The following is a 17,682-nucleotide window of genomic DNA, read 5'->3' as shown; positions in this document are numbered from 1 at the left end:
TCGGATCCTACGCGACTTCACCTTCTGTATCAGCCTGCCACAAGGAACCTTATTGAAGGCTTTACTGAAGTTCATGCATACAACATCCACTGCCCTGCCCTGGTCAACATTTTTTGTCACTTCCTCAAAGAACTCAATCAAGTTTGTGAGACACAACCCCCCTTTCACAAAACCATGCTGCCTGCTGCAAATAAGCCTATTTTCTTCCAGCTGTGAGTACACACTGTCCCTAAGAATCTTCTCCAATAATTGCCCCACCACTGATACAAGGCTCACAGGCCTGTAATTTCCCAGATTGTCTCTTGTGCCCTTCTTAAACTGAGGAACAATGTTAGGTACTCATCTCCTACTGCTTGAAGGGCCAAATGGCCTCCTCCTGCTCCTATCTTCTATGTTTCTTAAATGAAAAGCCGTTTATTTTTAAATTGTGTCTGGGTTCTAGATTCTCCAGTGAGAGGAAGCATTCTCTTTGCAACGACCCTGTCAAGCCCCCTCAGAATCCGATCTGCTTCAATAATGTCACCTCTCATTCTTCAAAAGTCCATTGAGTATGAGCCCAACCAGCTCAACTTTTCTCATAAGACAACCCACTCATCCCAGGAATCAGCCAAATGAACCTTCTCTGAACGGCTTCCAATGCAAGTATATCCTTCCCTACATAAGGAGCCCAGAACTCTGCACAGTTCTTCAGGTTTGGTCTCACCAATGCCCTCTACAATTGTATTGAGCTTCTTATTTTTATACTCCACCCCCTAGCAATAAAAAAAATTTCATTGCCTTCCCAACTGTTTGCTGTACCCACAAGCTTTTTGAGATTCACGTGCAAAGATGTCTAGATCCCTCCGTATTGCTGCAATCTGCAAGCTCTCTCCATTTAAATTCTTCCTGCTAAAGTGGACAAGCTCATATTTTCATAAATGATATTCTATCTGCCAAATGTTTGTCCACTTGCTTAACCTACCTATATTCCTTTGCAGTCTCTTTATAGCTCCCTCACAACTTGCTTTCCTTTGTGTCACCTTTACGTCATCAGCAAGTCTGGTTCCGTTGTACTTTGTCCTGTGATCTGAAAAGGGGGCAACGGCTAATCTGATTTGAGTGAAACCAATTTCTGCCTATCCTGAAAGTATTTAATGTCAGTACCAGTGATTCGATGCGGTATATTTATTAGTGTCACAAATAGGCTTACATTAACATTGCAATGAAGTTACTGTGAAAATCCCCCAGTCGCCACACTCAGGCACCTGTTTGGGTACGCTGAGGGAGAACTTACCATAACCAGCGCATCGTTCGGATTGTGAGAGGAAACTGGAGCACTCAGAGGAAATTCATGCAGACACAGGGAGAATGTGCAGACTCCACACAGGCAGTGGCCCGAGCCAGGAATTGCACATGGGTCCCTGGTGCTGTGAAGCGATGGTGCTAACCACTGTGTCACCGTGCCGGCCCAACATGGACTGTCTGAAGTTACAATTTATAGACATATAGAGAGATTTACAGTAATTGAAATATTCAACATTTTCATTATCTTTTCATTCTGGTCATTTCTAAATAAATATTTTAGTTTTTGAAAATTAAGTCCAACCTTTGAACAGCTGATGGAGGCAGAGGAGAACATTACTTGTTCAATCACTAGATTTCGTTTCTAAAATGTAGTTAATTTTAATTTAACTGCAATACAATATAGTAAAAGAATATAATTTCCTATTTGACCACTAGTAGATAAAGTCAGACTACCTGCCTCGTTTAAAGCTCAATGCCTGAAACTTGGCAGTAAAACAATCGTTACATTTCATTTGTCATTGCTTGAGGCATGAATCTAGCTCTTTCCAGTTAATACTGGACTGAGTCGGGTTTGCATCTGGCATTATTCCCTAAGCACAACAACCAAAGGATCAGTAATAAAACAAGTACTGCTTCTGAAATAGGCCACTGCTCCTGGAAATTGTATGCTTATTTTAGTTGTAGTGCTTTTCATTTTATTTCCAATAAGAAATACTGTCAGATTGGTTCAAACAATTTTAATCTTTTCATACCCTGATTTAAATGTTGTAGTGAAAAAGACTTGATAGCCCAGTCTCCGCATTAAGAATTATTGTTGAAGCAGATGTGCTCAATATTACAATGGAGTAAATCAAAAAGCAACTTCCAGCTTCTACACACATGCAGCTAAAAGTGAAAACTTAGAAATTAGCACCCAGCTTGTACTGCTCTTCCACAACTGCACCACACTGATATCTCACTGATGGACTCTAATGTCCAGTCTAAGAAAAGGTGCAAATCTGTAGCACTTATTCACTAAACATGCCTGGAAAAGTCAAAGCTCATGCACTCAACTGTAAGTCAATTCTTAACTGCATTCAGTCTTACATCACTGAAAAGCAACAGGCAGCATTCAATGATCATGATGGTGGGTTTGTCCATTGGCTGGAGAAACAATGGCAACACCAATTCAGCTATTTCTGGGACTGACGTGATTCAGTCATAATTATTTATTTATTAGTGTCACAAATAACCTCATATTAACACTGCAATGAAGTTATTGTGAAAATCCCTTAGCTGCCACACTCTGGCACCTCTCTGGGAAAAATTTAGCACCCCAGGGCTAAATTCAATTCACCCAACCAGCATATCTTTTAGACTGTGGGAGAAAACCAGAGCACTCAGAGGAAACGCATGCCAACACGGGGAGAACGTGCAGACTCCAAGCCAGGAATCAAAGCTGGGTCCCTGGCACTGTGGGGCAGCAGTGCTAAAACCACTGTGCCACCGGGCTGCCACTAAGGTTCCTGCCTTCACCAGGGGCAATTTCCTGCTGTGAGAGATTTCCTACTCGGAGCTGTTGGCCAGAGTAGAGCATCTCCACATTGGGAAGAGTGGCCATCGCTGGTACTAAAGGAGGTTTGATGAAGAAGATTGTCCCTGGAAACGCAGGATGTAAATGAGCGCAGCTGGATGTTGGGGCCAGTCAGGGATATGGATCCCTATGGGTCCCTCCCTTTTGCTCTGATGGCTCCCTCCTTTGGGCAAAGGATGCCTGAGTGGGTGGCACCTCTCTCCTCCCATCCAGGTTGGAGACATTCCTGCTACAATCCCCACAGAGACTTGGAAGTTTTAAAAGGGAATTTGTGGAATTACGTGACAAGATTTCAAGTTAAACATTTTTACTATAACAAACTAAAAGCAACATCACCTAAACATTACTAAATAGGCAACCAGTACTCTGAAGTACTGAAAAGATAATCTTTATTACTGTCCTAAAACAATCAATAACACCATGCAGCATACATATACATTATCATAGATTTTCTCCAGGATTACAGTCTTTAAAGGACAAGTCCACAATCACTCCCAGCTTCCAACGGATCATATCTCCCTGCTTCGTCAAGTTGAAAAGTCAAAGAGCTGCCCACCAAAAGATGTTTCCCTCACATCTTCACAGAGTTTCCAAAATGATCACCAGTAATAAGATCCTTTCTGGTGATCTGGAGCTGCTTGACTGCTTCCACAGCCTATCAGTATCACAGTCGGAGGGAGGCCTGGGGGTGGCATGGTAGCACAGTGGTTAGCACTGCTGCTTCCAGTGCCAGGGACCCGGGTTAAGTCACTATCTGTGTGGAGTTTGCACTTTCTTCCCATGTCTGCATGGGTTTCCTCTGGGTGCTCCAGTTTCCTCCCACATTCTGAAAGACATGCTAGTTAGATGCATTGACCCAAACAGGCGCCGTAGTGTGGCAACGAGGGGATTTTCATAATAACTTCATTGTAGTGTTAATAAAAGCCCAAAGGTAAGGGAATCTAAAACTAGAGGGCATAGATTTAAGGTAAAAGGGGAGAGATACAAAAGTGTCCAGAGGGGCAATTTTTTCAGAGGGTTTTGAGTTTCTGGAACAAGCGGCCAGAAGTAGTAGTAGAGGTGGGTACAATTTTGTCTTTTAAAAAGCATTTGGATAGTTACATGGGTACAATGGATATAGAGGGATATGGGCCAAATGCCGGCAATTGGGATTAGCTTAGGGATTTAAGAAAAAAGGTCAGCAGGGACAAGTTGGGCCGAAGGGCCTGTTTCCATGCTGTAAACCTCTACGACTCTATGACTCTATTGTGACTAAAAAATAAACTTTACTTTTGCTTTACTGTAAATTCACAGTTTGACTGACAGCCTCATGAACTTGAATAGGAATAACTGACTTTGATGTGGGGTTATGAATACAAATGTTTATTATGATAAATAATGAAGGGATATAAACGTATTGAGTGATCTTTTATTGAGAGTGTTGTTTTTTTAATATCATGAAGTTTGTAATAGACACTTGGAACTTTAATTTATTTCATCTCAGCATGGTTCCTGAGTTCTGCCCATGGAGGATGCATTGGCAAAGCGTGAAGGCTGGGGGTGGTCATAGATTGGCATAAATTCGCAGGGAGACTATAAGGAGCCATGGTGATAGAGATGAGGTATGGGTTGGCATGGAGTGTATAAAGAGACATAAGGCCCGGGTAGAATGACATACGTTGGCATGGACAGTATGATAAGCCATGGGAGTTGCCATGAGGTGCTATGGATGGGGCATGGCGTGTTTGGAGAGTGAAGAGGTGTGAAGGGTGAGGACAAGAGGCCCTTATTCTTTATTCCTTCACTTTATTTGGCTTTCTATACATGTTTATACAGTAAATGAAATCCTGTAGTTGATACTTCTTGGTTTAGTCTGCATCTTAGGGACAGATTTTACCATTGCATTGCGTCTGTTTTTGGACATGGAAACTTGTTAAAGTTGAGCATGAGGCGAAGAGTGTGATTCGCGCCCACGTCCGTGCCAATTCCATTACCAAGGCCCAAAAATGGATGCGATTGGGACTGTGCCCAAAACGAGCGCGATGTCAATTTAAATGCATTTTCATGCACTTAAATTGATTTAATGGGCTGGACGCGCAAACTTACCTGTGTTTCCCCCTTTACCATCACGTTCACCCGTCCAGATTCAGCGCAAAACAGGCATGCTCAGCAAAGGTCTGTTTCAGGTGCTCCAACTTCTGAAGAGGTAAGTTCAGAGCTTCCGGCAGCTCTCTAACTCAGATCGGTGGTGGGGGGAGGAGGGAGGCGGGTCAGTGAAGAAAGTTATCTCCAATTGCAACAGGATCTTGATCAATTGGGCAAGTGGGCTGATGAATGGCAGATGGAGTTTAATTTAGACATTTAGCATTTTGGTAGATTGAACGAGGGCAGGACTTACTCAGTTAATGGCAAAGCGTTGGGGAGAGTTACAGAACAAAGAGATCGAGGGGTACATGTTCAAGGCTCCTTGAAAGTGGAGTGACAGGCGGATAGAGTGGTGAAGAAGGCATTCGGCATGCTTGGTTTCATCGGTCAGAACATTGAATACAGGAGTTGAGACGTCTTGTTGAAGTTGTACAAGGCATTGGTAAGGCCACACTTGGAATACTGGGTGCAGTTCTGGTCATCCTATTATAGAAGGATTTTATTAAACTAGAAAGAGTGCAGAAAAGATTTACTAGGATGCTACCGGGACTTGATGGTTTGAGTTAGAAGGAAAGGCTGGATAGACTGGGACTTCTTTCTCTGAAGTGTAGGAGGCTAAAGGGTGATCTTATAGAGGTCTACAAAATAATGAGGGGCACAGATCAGCTAGATAGTCAATATCTTTTCCCAAAGGTAAGGGAGTCTAAAACTAGAGGGCATTGGTTTAAGCTGAGAGGGGAGATACAAAAGTGTCCAGAGGGGCAATATTTTCATACAGAGGGTGGTGAGTTTCTGGGACAAGATGCCAGAGATAGTAGTAGAGGCAGGTACAATTTTATCTTTTAAAAAGCATTTAGATAGTTACATGGGTAAGATGGGTATAGAGAGATATGGGCCAAATGTGAGCAATTGGGATTAGCATGGGGTTTAAAAAAAGGTGGCATGGACAAGTTGGGCCGAAGGGCCTATTTCCACACTGTAAACCTTTATCACTCTATATCACTCTCTGATTGGGGGGGGGGGGCTGTGAGGGGAGGAGGAGAGAGGCGGGCCAGATGGATCTCTGATGGGGGGGGCGTAGAGCATGGGTAGGGGGGGTCCACTGCCACTATGCAGGCAATCAGTGAGGGAAGAAGTGGGGCAGGGGGTCACAACTGGTCTGGGCAGTCGGGTTCTTTTTACTGCGCATGCGCAGTTGAAGGCTCCAATCGGAGCAGCAGCGTTTCGGGCGTGATTTGCCCCGCCCACAGCACGATTCAGATTAGCAACTTTTTTTCAGGCTGATGGGGGCGCCTGAGAACAGGATTTACAAGTTGGATCTGAAACACTCCCAGACTCAGGACTTTAGAATCAAAACGGTAAAATTGGGCCCTTCTTGAGGATTCCTCAATCTGTTCACACGCCTAGAGAGAACACCAGATTGGATCAGATGTCTGAGGAAAGCGGGTTACTGCTCACAAGCTTGTGAAATGTCTGCAGGCAGCTTTTAGTGTAACGAAACAAAGCACCTTCACCACTGATCTCAACATCTGGACCAATGTCACAACAAGATTCAGCCTTATAAGTTGTATTGTGCTAATCAACACTTTGTGGGCCAAAGTTGAGTCAACTTATGGAACATAATGGGTAATATTTAGCTGTCTTAATTAAATCGTCAGGGTGCTTTTGCAGTCTGGTCCCTCCAATGCTAGAATGCAGTATTGCTGCTCACCAAATTATCTGATCTGTGGGCAACAATAATTGCACAACACCAAGGACTGGCATCCTCCCAAGTTTTGTGATTTTCAAAATTTTTGTTTGCTTGAACTTGTTCTTATTGACATAGCGCTTATCCATCTTGCTATTCAGGTCAGAAGAAGGTAATGTGATTATGAGAGGAGTGTCCATAAACACTGTAACTGAGAAGAAGCGATTACCTGGTACCATAAACCTACTTGTGGTTTGCATGGCTACGTCTTTCCTCAATGAAGTCAAGGCAGATTTGGCACTCCATGGCTGAACTGGACATAAAACAATTTATTCTGTTAAGTGCATCAAAAAATGGTGATGTTTTCTTGACGCCATCCAGGATAAAGCAGCCTTCTTGACTGACACCCCTTCCACAAGCATTCACTCCCTCCACCACTGATGAATAGTGACAGCAAGATGCACTGCAAGAACTCAGTGAGTCTCCTTAGGCAGCACCTTCTAAACCCATTACTGCTATGACTATGAGGACAAGGGCAACAGGCACACCTGGAGGTTCCCTGCCAAATCACTCACCATCCTGATCTGACTCTATATTGCAGTTACTTCACTGTCGCTAGATCAAACTCCCATCCTAACAGCACTTTGGGTGCACCCACACCATATGGACTGCAGTGGTTCAAGAAGGCAGCTCACCACCAAATTCTCAGGGGTGATTGATGATGACAATAAACGCTGGCCAGGCCAGAGATGCAGATATCCTGTAAATAAATTAAAACCTTTTTTATGCTGAATCAGAGTTATATCAGTATCATATATGTTTTTTAAGTTCTACCTTTACTGAATGACAAGTTTCTTACAAGGCCAAGGAGTCAAAATGCATGTACCTATATATCCCTTTGATTAATACTAACACATAACTCAGCACATTCTTAAGGTGCAGCTCTGTTGCAATGACATCAGCATACATATGAACCATTGTTTCTCCTGCAATTGTCAAATAATATATTAACTATTAAACCTAATTTGTTGCTTTTCCCAAGTGCTACCTGAGTAGTAATATTACATCAACTGACTATTATCTTGCTATAGGAGTCTCTCTGGGCCAAGATGAAGTGTACTGCCTGTATTTCTTATGTAGCTGTACAGGTCCTGCGTCCTTTCAGTCTCATGTGCAGCCAGTTGAGGGGGGAGTATATGCTTCACATGTGCTGCCATTTTGAGAGAGAGCAGCATCCATGCCTATTCCTGGTATGTCAATACATTTGGGTATTGCCTCTTAATGGGAAACAGATGCCAATGATACTTCTTCTTCCGACTGCTTCCAATTCATTTGAGGTCACCACAATGCTGGTTGATCATCCTTCTCCCTCTCCTTCCTGACAGTCACCCACTCAAAGAACAAAATAACAAAAACAGCCCAGGAAACAGGCCCTTCAGCCCAACGAGCCCACTCCTCCTCCAATCCCACTACATTTACACTACTCAACACCATATCTTTCCATCTGGTCTTCAGCCTTCCTTTCCTTCTACCTGACAATCCAGTCTTCATTACTCACCTCACCACACTTCCTCTCTCTTTCCACAACAGATGATCATATCATTTTAATCTCTTTCTGGCTACTTTCTTCAATGCTTCCACAATCTTCACTAACCCCCGATGTACTCATCCTTGATGTTGTCCTTTTTCATTACTGCTCACATCCATCTCAGCATTAGTATCCAATCATTTTTCCTGCCTTCTTGATATTGCCCAGCTTTCTTCACAATGGAGCAAGGTTGGGTCTTTGCAGGTTCTTCCTTGCAGTTTCAGCGATACTTTTCTGTCTGACAATGCGCCACTGCACTTCTTCCAATTATTCCAACCAGAGTTAAACCCTTGCTTAATTTCCATTTCCATAACCCAACCACAGGTACAAGCAAATCAGTGTCAGTCGATTCCTGTCCCAAAGCTGGATACAATGGAAATGGTTAGCGGCAGAAACATAGAAACTAGAAGCAGGATTATGGTGAGCGGGCAGGTAAGTGGAGCTGAGTCCACAAAAAGATCGGCCATGATCTTATTGAATGGTGGAGCAGGCTCAAGGGGCCAGATGGCCTACTCCTGCTCCTAGTTCTTATGTTCTTTATTTGTAACAATCCTGCCTAAGCATCTAGCATCTAAATAATAATTTAGCATCTAGCATCTAAATAATAATTTATATGTACTGAATTCTCCGGGCTCACTAGCCTCTCCCACGCTGCTGGAGTGTTTCGGGAAGCTAGCAGCCTGACCCTTGTGCAGTGATTAGCAGGGGGCAATCGGGACCCCCCCAGTGGGTTGAGTGGCGGGGGGGTGATGCTCCCGGGATATGGGCACCTTGGCACTGTCCACCAGGCATCGGGCAGTGCCAAAGGAGGCAGGGCCTAGGGGGCGATTGGTGGGACTGAAGGTTCTGCTGCCACTCTGCATAGGGATCGATGGGGGCAGGAGGGAGGCCAGCGATCGGGACAGACTGGTGAGAGGGGTGGGGTGGGGTGGGGGGGGGGGCAGGGGAGAGGGGGTGGATGCCTGCTGAGGTGTCTGCACTGCAATGGGGTGGGGGGATTGGCATTGCAGGAGGTGGGGCTGGAGATTAGTGCAGTCTGGGACTGGGGGAGGGCAGGTAATGGTCGGGGGAGATGCGATCGGGCTCTGGGGGTTTTGGGGGACAGCACTGTAGGGATCAGGCTGATCAGCAAACGGGAGGCTGATAGTTCAGGGCCACTATGCATGCGCAGAGGCCACTGGTTTCAGCCTCCCGGTTGGGAATAGGCTCCCCCCAATTCTGAAATCTAATGATATTCATGCTGGCAGCCTCTACATCAATTATTTAATTAGCCACTTCTTTCAAGACCTTAGAGTAAAGTTGATTCAGGTTTACTAGGATGTTGCCTGGTATGGTGGGGAGGTCCTATGAGGAGACACTGAGGGATTTAGGGTTGTTTTCGTTGGAAAGAAGGCGGCTAAGAGGGGATCTTATTGAAACATATAAGATGATTAGAGGTTCAGATAGGGTGGATAGTGATAGCCTTTTTCCTCGGATGGAGAAAGCTAGCACGAGGGGGCATGGCTTTAAATTAAGGGGGGGTATCTACAGGACGGATGTCAGGGGTAGGTTCTTTACTCAGCGGGTGGTGAGGGATTGGAATGCCCTGCCTGCTGCAGTTGTAAATGCGCCTAGTTTGGGGGCGTTTAAGAGATCTATGGATAGGTTTATGGACGAAAAGGGATTGGTATAGGCTAGTGGGTCATTGTTTTTGTAACTGGTCGGCGCAACATCGTGGGCCGAAGGGCCTGTTCTGCGCTGTAATGTTCTATGTTCTATGTTCTATGATTTGGATGCAGGGATTTGTCAGCCCACATACCCAACAATACCACTTCTCTGGTGAGTTTAATTTTCCTGACTTCCTCCCTCCCTTCCACTTCCTGATTTACAGCTATTTCTATTATGTTACTTATGTCCTCTGCAGTGAAGACCAATGCAAAATACCTATTTAATTCATCCAATATAGCCCTGCTTTCCATTATAAATTCCCCAGACGCACAATTCCCCAAGCACATTAATAGAGACTGGGACAGCAAGAAATGCTGCAAGTGGTTGTTATGCTGAGTTCAGTTCATTCTTAGAAGACGTGGAGGATTCCAATTGAATTGCGTCCACTCACAAGGTCATTAAAACATTTTGCAGTAAGGAATTACCATGCATGAACAGTCATAGGATCACCTCCTGCCACTGCTGCTGTTTTGCATTCCTTGGGGCTTACATAATTCCTGACCTGATGTAAAAGCACTTGCATAGATTATCTGGAAAATCTTTAGATTCTCTGCACCCCTGACAACTGACAGAAATTTCCTTCTTTGAAAAAAAACTATTTTGCCCAGCTTGCAAAATAATTTTAAGTCTAACGTCCATGTTAACCTGTTAAATTGTATGGCAGCACACTAGCTTCCCATCCCAAGCACTGAGTTCTCATAGCATGGTCAGCTCAGCAATAGGATTGGAATTAAGTGAACTGAAGGAACTGCACTGGGATAAGCATAGTTCCTGCCTTCTGAGCATCAATCACACACTCTCACAGTTTGCAATTTTGCCCTAGGGGACAATGTGAACCTGGCTGAGAATAACACAGATTTGGGAAGGCACGGTGGCACAGTGGTTAACACTGCTGAGTCACAGGGCGAGGGACGCAGGTTCAATTCTGGTCTCGGGTCACTGTCTGTGTGGAGTTTGCACATTCTCCCCGTGTCTGCGTGGTTTCCTCCAGGTGCTCCGGTTCCCTCCCACAGTCCAAAAATGTGCCGGCTAGGTGGATAGGCCTTGTTAAATTATCCCTTGTGTCAGAGGGATTAGCAGGGTAAATGTGCGGGGATACAGGAATAGGGCCTGATGGGATGTGGTTGGTACAGACTCAATGGGCTGAAAGGCCTCCTTCTGAAATGTAGAGATTCTATGATTCAGAGAACTAAGACTGTTGGAGTTTTTTAAAATTCATTTGTGGGACACTGGCAGCCAGCATTTGTTGCCCATCCCGAGTTGCCCTTTAAACTAACTGGCTTGCTAGGCCATTTCAGGGGGCAGTCGACCACATTGCTGTGGCTCTGGAGTCAAACGTAGGCCAGGCCAGGTAAAGACTGCATATTTCCTTCTCTAAAAGGCATTAGTCAACCAGATAGGTTTTCCCAACAATTGGCAATGATTTCATGATCATTACTCGGTTCTTAATTCCAGATTTTTTTTATTGAGTCCAAATTCCACCATCTACCATGACAGGATTTGAACCCAAGTCCCCAGAACATTAGCTGAGTTTCTGGATTAGTTGTTAAGCATAATGCCACTAGGCCTCTCCAGTCTGTATGCATTATAAAGTTCATACTCTTGGTCACCATCTTATGATTCCCTGCTGGAAGCAAATGTGCTTGGATGTAAGCTCTGCTATCTTGGAGCCCAGTAGTTTGAAGATAATTACTCCTGAGGCCTATGCATAAAAAATAGCTGCTTGGGTGAGGTGTAGGAGGAGAACAGGTGCCCACAGAACTATAGCCTGGGAGGAACAGGACTTCTTCAGCTGGAGAGGATAGGTCATAAAACTTAAGAAATCAAAAGTGAAAATATGTTAATCGATGTTAACAACTTCGCTGAAATTCTGTCAAAAAATTTGAGAAATAACAAACACAACAGAAGTTTGTACAGGAGCATGAGGTACCTGAAAATATCCATGTGCATTCTGCTGAAAGAAAATCAGAATCTAAAGCCTTCCAATATATTGGTGAGGCAATGAAACTTCAAGCTAAATCAATCACAGATTAAGATTTAAAATTGGAAACATTTGACAAGGAATTATAATTCCAAAGTCTACTAACAGTAAGAAGCCATATGTCAGTGCTCTATATGTGTGGGTGCTCATTAACACAGAAAAGGCTTAAGTCTTCCAGCTGTTTCCAAAACAATAATGAAAGAGGCGATGTTTAGTTCCATTTTGGAGAACTGATGTGCAGTGCCAAAGAGCTAGAAGACTTAGCTATAAATTCTTACATTGTGCCCAGTTCTCTCTTTAGAGTTGCACTGTGCAGGGAGGCATCACATGGAGTCCAGACGTTTGACTATTGGGAGAGGGAGATTAGATGAGGAGCTCCTGTTGAGTGTTTCCTAGCAACCAGAGGAGCAATGATGTTGATTTAGGTGCATTCCATTACTCCTCCCCACCAAGCCCTTGGCAAGAAAGCAATTGGTGTGGGAGGACTTATGATGAAGAAAAATATCTATGATGAGATGTCCTTCATTAGAGCACTCATTAAATAGTTTTTCATTTGCTTTGAAGTTTGACACATAGCTAGTAATATAATTATAGTCTCCTTAGAAAATTCAACTAACAACTATGCTATTGGCTAACTAATTTCTCTTTCACCAACATACTTTTTTCCCAACTATCTTCACATCATATAATCACAGATCAGTTATTCTCCCTTACCAGTTTGTTCTACCTTGGTTAGTATACTAACCACAACAGAGAATCTCTGATTTTTGGTTGCCATTTTTAATTCATTTCCACTACATTCAACTTATTTTTGGAATAAGAGAGTCCCTTGTGCTGTGTTACAAATTGCTTTTTTAAACTCTAGTGAGGGAACTTTCAGCATTAGGGGATGTAGAAAATTAGCTTTCTTGGAGTGGGCAACTGTAATTCATTCCGTTTGATTTGCATTTCTATTAACTGCTCTGATACCATCAGCTTTCCACCCATATTATTTAGCCCTATGTGATATGAATGAACGGATAGTACATTCATCTGTGTCAGGTGGTTTGGGGTCTTTTGGAGTCCTTTTTCAGCACTCAAGCATAGAAATCAAGGTTGCAATTCTGAGGGATGCTGCATTGTCAAAGATGCCATCTGTTGGATGAGACATGAAACCAAGCCCTTTTAGGTGGATTTAAAAGATCCAATGGTGTATTATTGATGAAAAGCAGGGAAGTTGTCCCCAGTGTTCTGGCCAATCAACAACACAAAAACGGATTATCTGCTTACTGACACATTGCTGTTTGCGGGAGATTGCTGTACACAAATTGGCTGTTGTGTTTCTGACATTTAGTTCATTCGTGGGACATGGGTGTCGCTTGCTGGCCAGCATTTGTTGCCCATCCCTAGTTGCCCTTGAGAAGGTTGTGGTGAGCTGCCTTCTTGAATCGCTGCAGTCTGTGTTCTGTGCGTTGACCCACAATGCCACTTGGGAGGAAATTCCAGAATTTTGACCCAATGACTGCGAAGGAATGGTGATATATTTCCAAGTCAGGATGGTGAGTGGCTTCAAGGGGAATTTGCAGGTGGTAGTGTTCCCATTTATCCACTGCCCTTGTCCTTCTAGATGGAAGTGGTTGTGGGTTTGGTAATTTCCCAAACTCCTGTTATGTAGGACCATCACAGCCATCAAATAGAAAGTCTGCTGGATTTGAATCCTGATTACAGAGGTGAAAGGTTAGTGTCTAACCTATGACCCAGTTCCTATAGAATGAAGGGGCATGTGTCCTTTTTTTAACAACATATTTCTGTGGACTAAAGCATTACCTTTATTCCAGCTGCTGCCGCTGGACCGCCTGGGTCTACTGCCTGAATGTAACACGGTCTTCCTCCTCGCACAACAAAACCCCAGCCCACTGCATCGCCTACAATCTGCAATAAAAAGAAATGTACAAAAATAATAATATTTTACAAGAACTGTTTTATAAAGGGGATGCATTTATTTATTTTGTACAATACTCTGCACATAGCAGACTTTGCAAGGCATTACTGTTGGCATGGAGTCTCACTCAGTGTGACCATGAGTCGGAGTCCAATTCTGCGCTCCACATCATGTTTATCAAAAATGCTAGCCAGAAATTTCAGAGCTCCCATTTTTGGGAGGTCCCTCCATGAAGTGACCTTTCCCCGTGCACAAGTGGTGAGCTCTGGGAAGCCTTGGCTATTCTCTTGTACCTCATTGCCATATTAGAGGCACTGTGGAAGAAGCTTGTTGCAGCTAAGTATAGGAAGTTCCAGCCACAGGTATCTCAAAAGTTAAGTGAGGTCTTGTGCGATGGGGGTCTAATTGGAAGTATACATGTGCGAAGTATATTCCTTCCACTTTGGAGAATTAAGTGACTGCTTGGCACCTGAAAATTGTACCATGGTGCAATTTCCCATCACTGATAGCATCTTGTAGGTTTGCTTTTGTATAAATATCTATTCAAATAAATACCTGGGGAGGATTTAAAACCTAATCATCCTGAATGCTGGTGGTGTCCTTGATTAAAGAAACATGCTTTTATTGTTGTCCATGTCAAAGATTAGGTGCCCAGTTGAGAGAGGTTCCTGACAACAGGCAAAACGTTTTGAGAGATGTTGAAATTTATTAACAAGATTTGATGACAAATAAATTTGCACAGATGTTGTTTAACAAGTGGAAATACTTGTAATAGAAAATTCCATTTGCTGATGTACAGATCAAAGGAAAAGAGGGAGTTAATGACCGTACAACAGTTCTGCAAAAGAAAATCACATTTGAAAGATATTAGGCATCTCAGTGATCCATGGATGCAGAAAGAATTTGAAACTGAGTAGGTCAAAGATTGTAATGATAAGGTACTAAATGCAGTTAAGAGCTGGAGTGTTATTGGTAAAGACTTAGCTCCAGTGCAGAAAGCTTGAATGTCAGACTAATGTCACAACAACATTTAAAGACATAATTTGTTCAAAAATTGAGATAGACAGACCTGAGAACCATGTAGATAAAACAAAAACTTTTAGGAAAGAGCAAAATGTCTTTATTTCTCCAGGTGTAGTTCAAAATACTTTCTTTGCAGAATCCAGATTGAAATGTTGGTGTGTGTAAAAGGGCTTTAGTTTGTTTTGTTTCTCGATCAATGCAGCTTATGATAAAAAAAAATTGTCAATATTAGCACGGCTCACGCAAGGTATTTTGGCACGGGAACAGGCTCATAGCTCCCTCCACTTAGTTGGAGGAAAGCAGCTCCACCCTCTAATGCATATGGTTCTTGCTTTAAATGACAACTTTTTGATGACCTTATCAATTAAAAGAAACAGAATTAACATTTTTAGCAGGTGATTTACCCCAAAATGTAAATGGACCAGAAAAAACATAAAAGACTTTTAAACAGTACAATCTGTATTGCATTTGATGCTGATGAGTCAATTACCTAAAGATTAACAATGCTATGCTGCTGTTACAAAGATATCTCTTTTAAATATAAATGATGAGCTCTTCATTGCAAGCTGCAGGAAAACATACAGATAAACAAACTTGCAATGTTCAAAGGTATACAGGTTAGAGAGATTGGTAATGCTAGATTGCCTCTTAGTGTCAAGGGGATTAGCAGGGTAAATAGGCAGGGTTACAGGGACAGGGCCTGGGTGCGATTGTTGTCAGTGTGTAGGCTCGAAGGGCCAAATGGTCTCCTCCTGCGCTGTAGAGATTCTATGATTCTAATCTGTCCATGCCAACTGCAACAAAGCCAGACATTCGAACATTCCAGCTTCAAGTCCTGTTCGTTTTTAAGAAAAAGGGTTGACATTAAGTAGAATTGAAATTTAAAATGCTATAATATCGATAACATAAAAAAGTATGCCCAAACCGTGAATAAGATTGTGTACTGCTAGCTTACTAATTTATATTGGATAAAAGAAAAGCCAATGTATAGGTGGCCTTTTCTAGAGAATTGGTTGCTTCTCATGGTTATTTGATTGGCCACTGCTAACAATGGATAAGGGGTCATTCTGTATAGAGGCACAGGAAGCTAATCTGAAATCAAATCTTCAAGCAATATTTTCTCAACCCAAGGCCCTGTTACACTTTGTAAAAAATCTGCTCTTCCTACTTTTGAAGATAAATCTAACAGCAACATATCCGCCAATCTTTAGGTTTCCACTTTTAGGACTGGATGGACAAAAACTCCTTTACAGCTCAAAAGAAAGGACAAAAGACAAAAAAAAACACAGGTAGCCAAAAGTTTTGAAGTTTAGGAAAATTCTAAAGGAAAAGGTTGGTGTCCAGTTTATGGCACAGTGGCATAGTGGTTAGCATTGTTGCCTCACAGCGCCAGGGACGGGAGTTCGATTCCTGGCTTGAATCACTGTCTGTGCGAAGTTTGCACGTTCTTCCCGTGTCTACATGGGTTTCCTTCGGGTGCTTTGGTTTCCTCTCACAGTCCGAAAGACGTGCTGGTTAGGTGCATTGGCCTTGGTAGATTCTCCCTCAGTGTACCTGAACAGGCGCCGGAGTGTGGCGACTAGGGGATTTTCACAGTAACTTAATTGCACTGTTAATGTAAGCCTACTTGTGACACTAATAAATAAACTTTAAAAAACTCTATATATAACAACGTCAAGGTTAAAAGTTCTTTTTAAATGGAAAATGAAGAAGGAAAAGAGAATTGGAATAAGAGAAAGGAGGACAAGAACTGGTGAAGAATTAACTCTTATGGAAGATTGTGTTGTGGTTTCGTTTTGTTGCATAGCCTTCTTATTACCGTAATAAAGCTACTCCCAATGGATGAAAATCTTTATCACTACTGTTCATTTCCATGTTGTAGTGTCTTTGTTGTACCAAGGAGGCAGCGGTTTTCCTGAACTTAACTAAGCAGTAAAATTACTGGGAACTGACATTCTAATCTCAGCTGAAATCTGGCTCTGTAATATTGCTGCAGAATACTAATGTACACACACCTAGAATATAACTAAAAATTCCTCTCTTCACCGTTTCAACATGGACATTAATTTATTTATGCCTGCTCTAAATTAGAAAGGCAATTTTCATAGAAGAATAGAATCATAGATAAATTATAAAGGGAATTTTAGATACATCCATTCAGCATTTGCACACTAATATTGCATGTCCTATTACAATGCTGTTGTGCTTTATTAAATAAATCAAAGCATTCGCCTTTTAGTGCCATCAAAAGGCCTGAGTAATTTAAACATTATTTTCTGTTAAATAGTATCAATGACAAGTTAAACATTTGCACAACAAGCATTAAGCACTGGTCACTGGCACATAATCTTATTAAAGATTTAACAATATCTTTCATATTTCCTTCATAGGTTGCTCCCGAGACTCCCCACTCAGTTGGAGAACCACGGTTGCCTAAGAACATGCTTGGCGCCTCTGGTGAACCAATGCCACAACTCTAGCAGGCATATGGGCAAAGGATTGGAAAATAGGTGTGAATGCTGCCTGGCATCAGAGGCCCAAGGAGCCAGAGTCACAAGTTCCAGCATCAGTTCTCACATTTCCAACCAGTCAGTTGGCATGGACAGCAGTCAATGTGCCCAGCAAATGTGCTACTCATGTGGCACAAATGGGTCCAGACTTGGGATGAAGTCTGAACCCCAAAGATAGGCTACCTAAGCATTTTATGATGCCCCTATTTTAAAATCAACATTATTTTTTTCCGGGTTGGGAAGACCAGACCCTGCATCCTGGATTGACATCATGGGCAATGTTC

The 17,682-nt window shown here is 42.7% G+C and overlaps 1 protein-coding gene across 8 annotated transcripts in view; it reads right to left on the bottom strand.

The window, feature by feature from the left end:
* The window catches only part of LOC145353920 (DEP domain-containing mTOR-interacting protein-like), a 72,771-nt gene that overhangs the window by 14,381 nt on the left and 40,708 nt on the right, over positions 1 to 17,682 (bottom strand). For 4 of the 8 annotated variants that reach the window (XM_080204911.1, XM_080204910.1, XM_080204914.1 and 1 more), the window contains one exon: positions 13,751 to 13,855. In XM_080204911.1, coding sequence (XP_080061037.1) covers positions 13,751 to 13,855 — 105 coding nt within the window. Of the gene's footprint in view, positions 1 to 967; positions 1,462 to 10,026; positions 13,642 to 13,750; positions 13,856 to 17,682 lie in introns of those variants that run through there. The other 4 variants (XM_080204912.1, XM_080204915.1, XM_080204909.1 and 1 more) reach the window with 3 other exon arrangements.

The sequence above is a fragment of the Carcharhinus amblyrhynchos genome, chromosome 16, assembly GCF_965287045.1.
Source record: "Carcharhinus amblyrhynchos chromosome 16, sCarAmb.v2.hapA, whole genome shotgun sequence".
NCBI classification, from domain to species: domain Eukaryota; kingdom Metazoa; phylum Chordata; class Chondrichthyes; order Carcharhiniformes; family Carcharhinidae; genus Carcharhinus; species Carcharhinus amblyrhynchos.
This window is presented reverse-complemented; position numbering and strand designations above follow the sequence as displayed.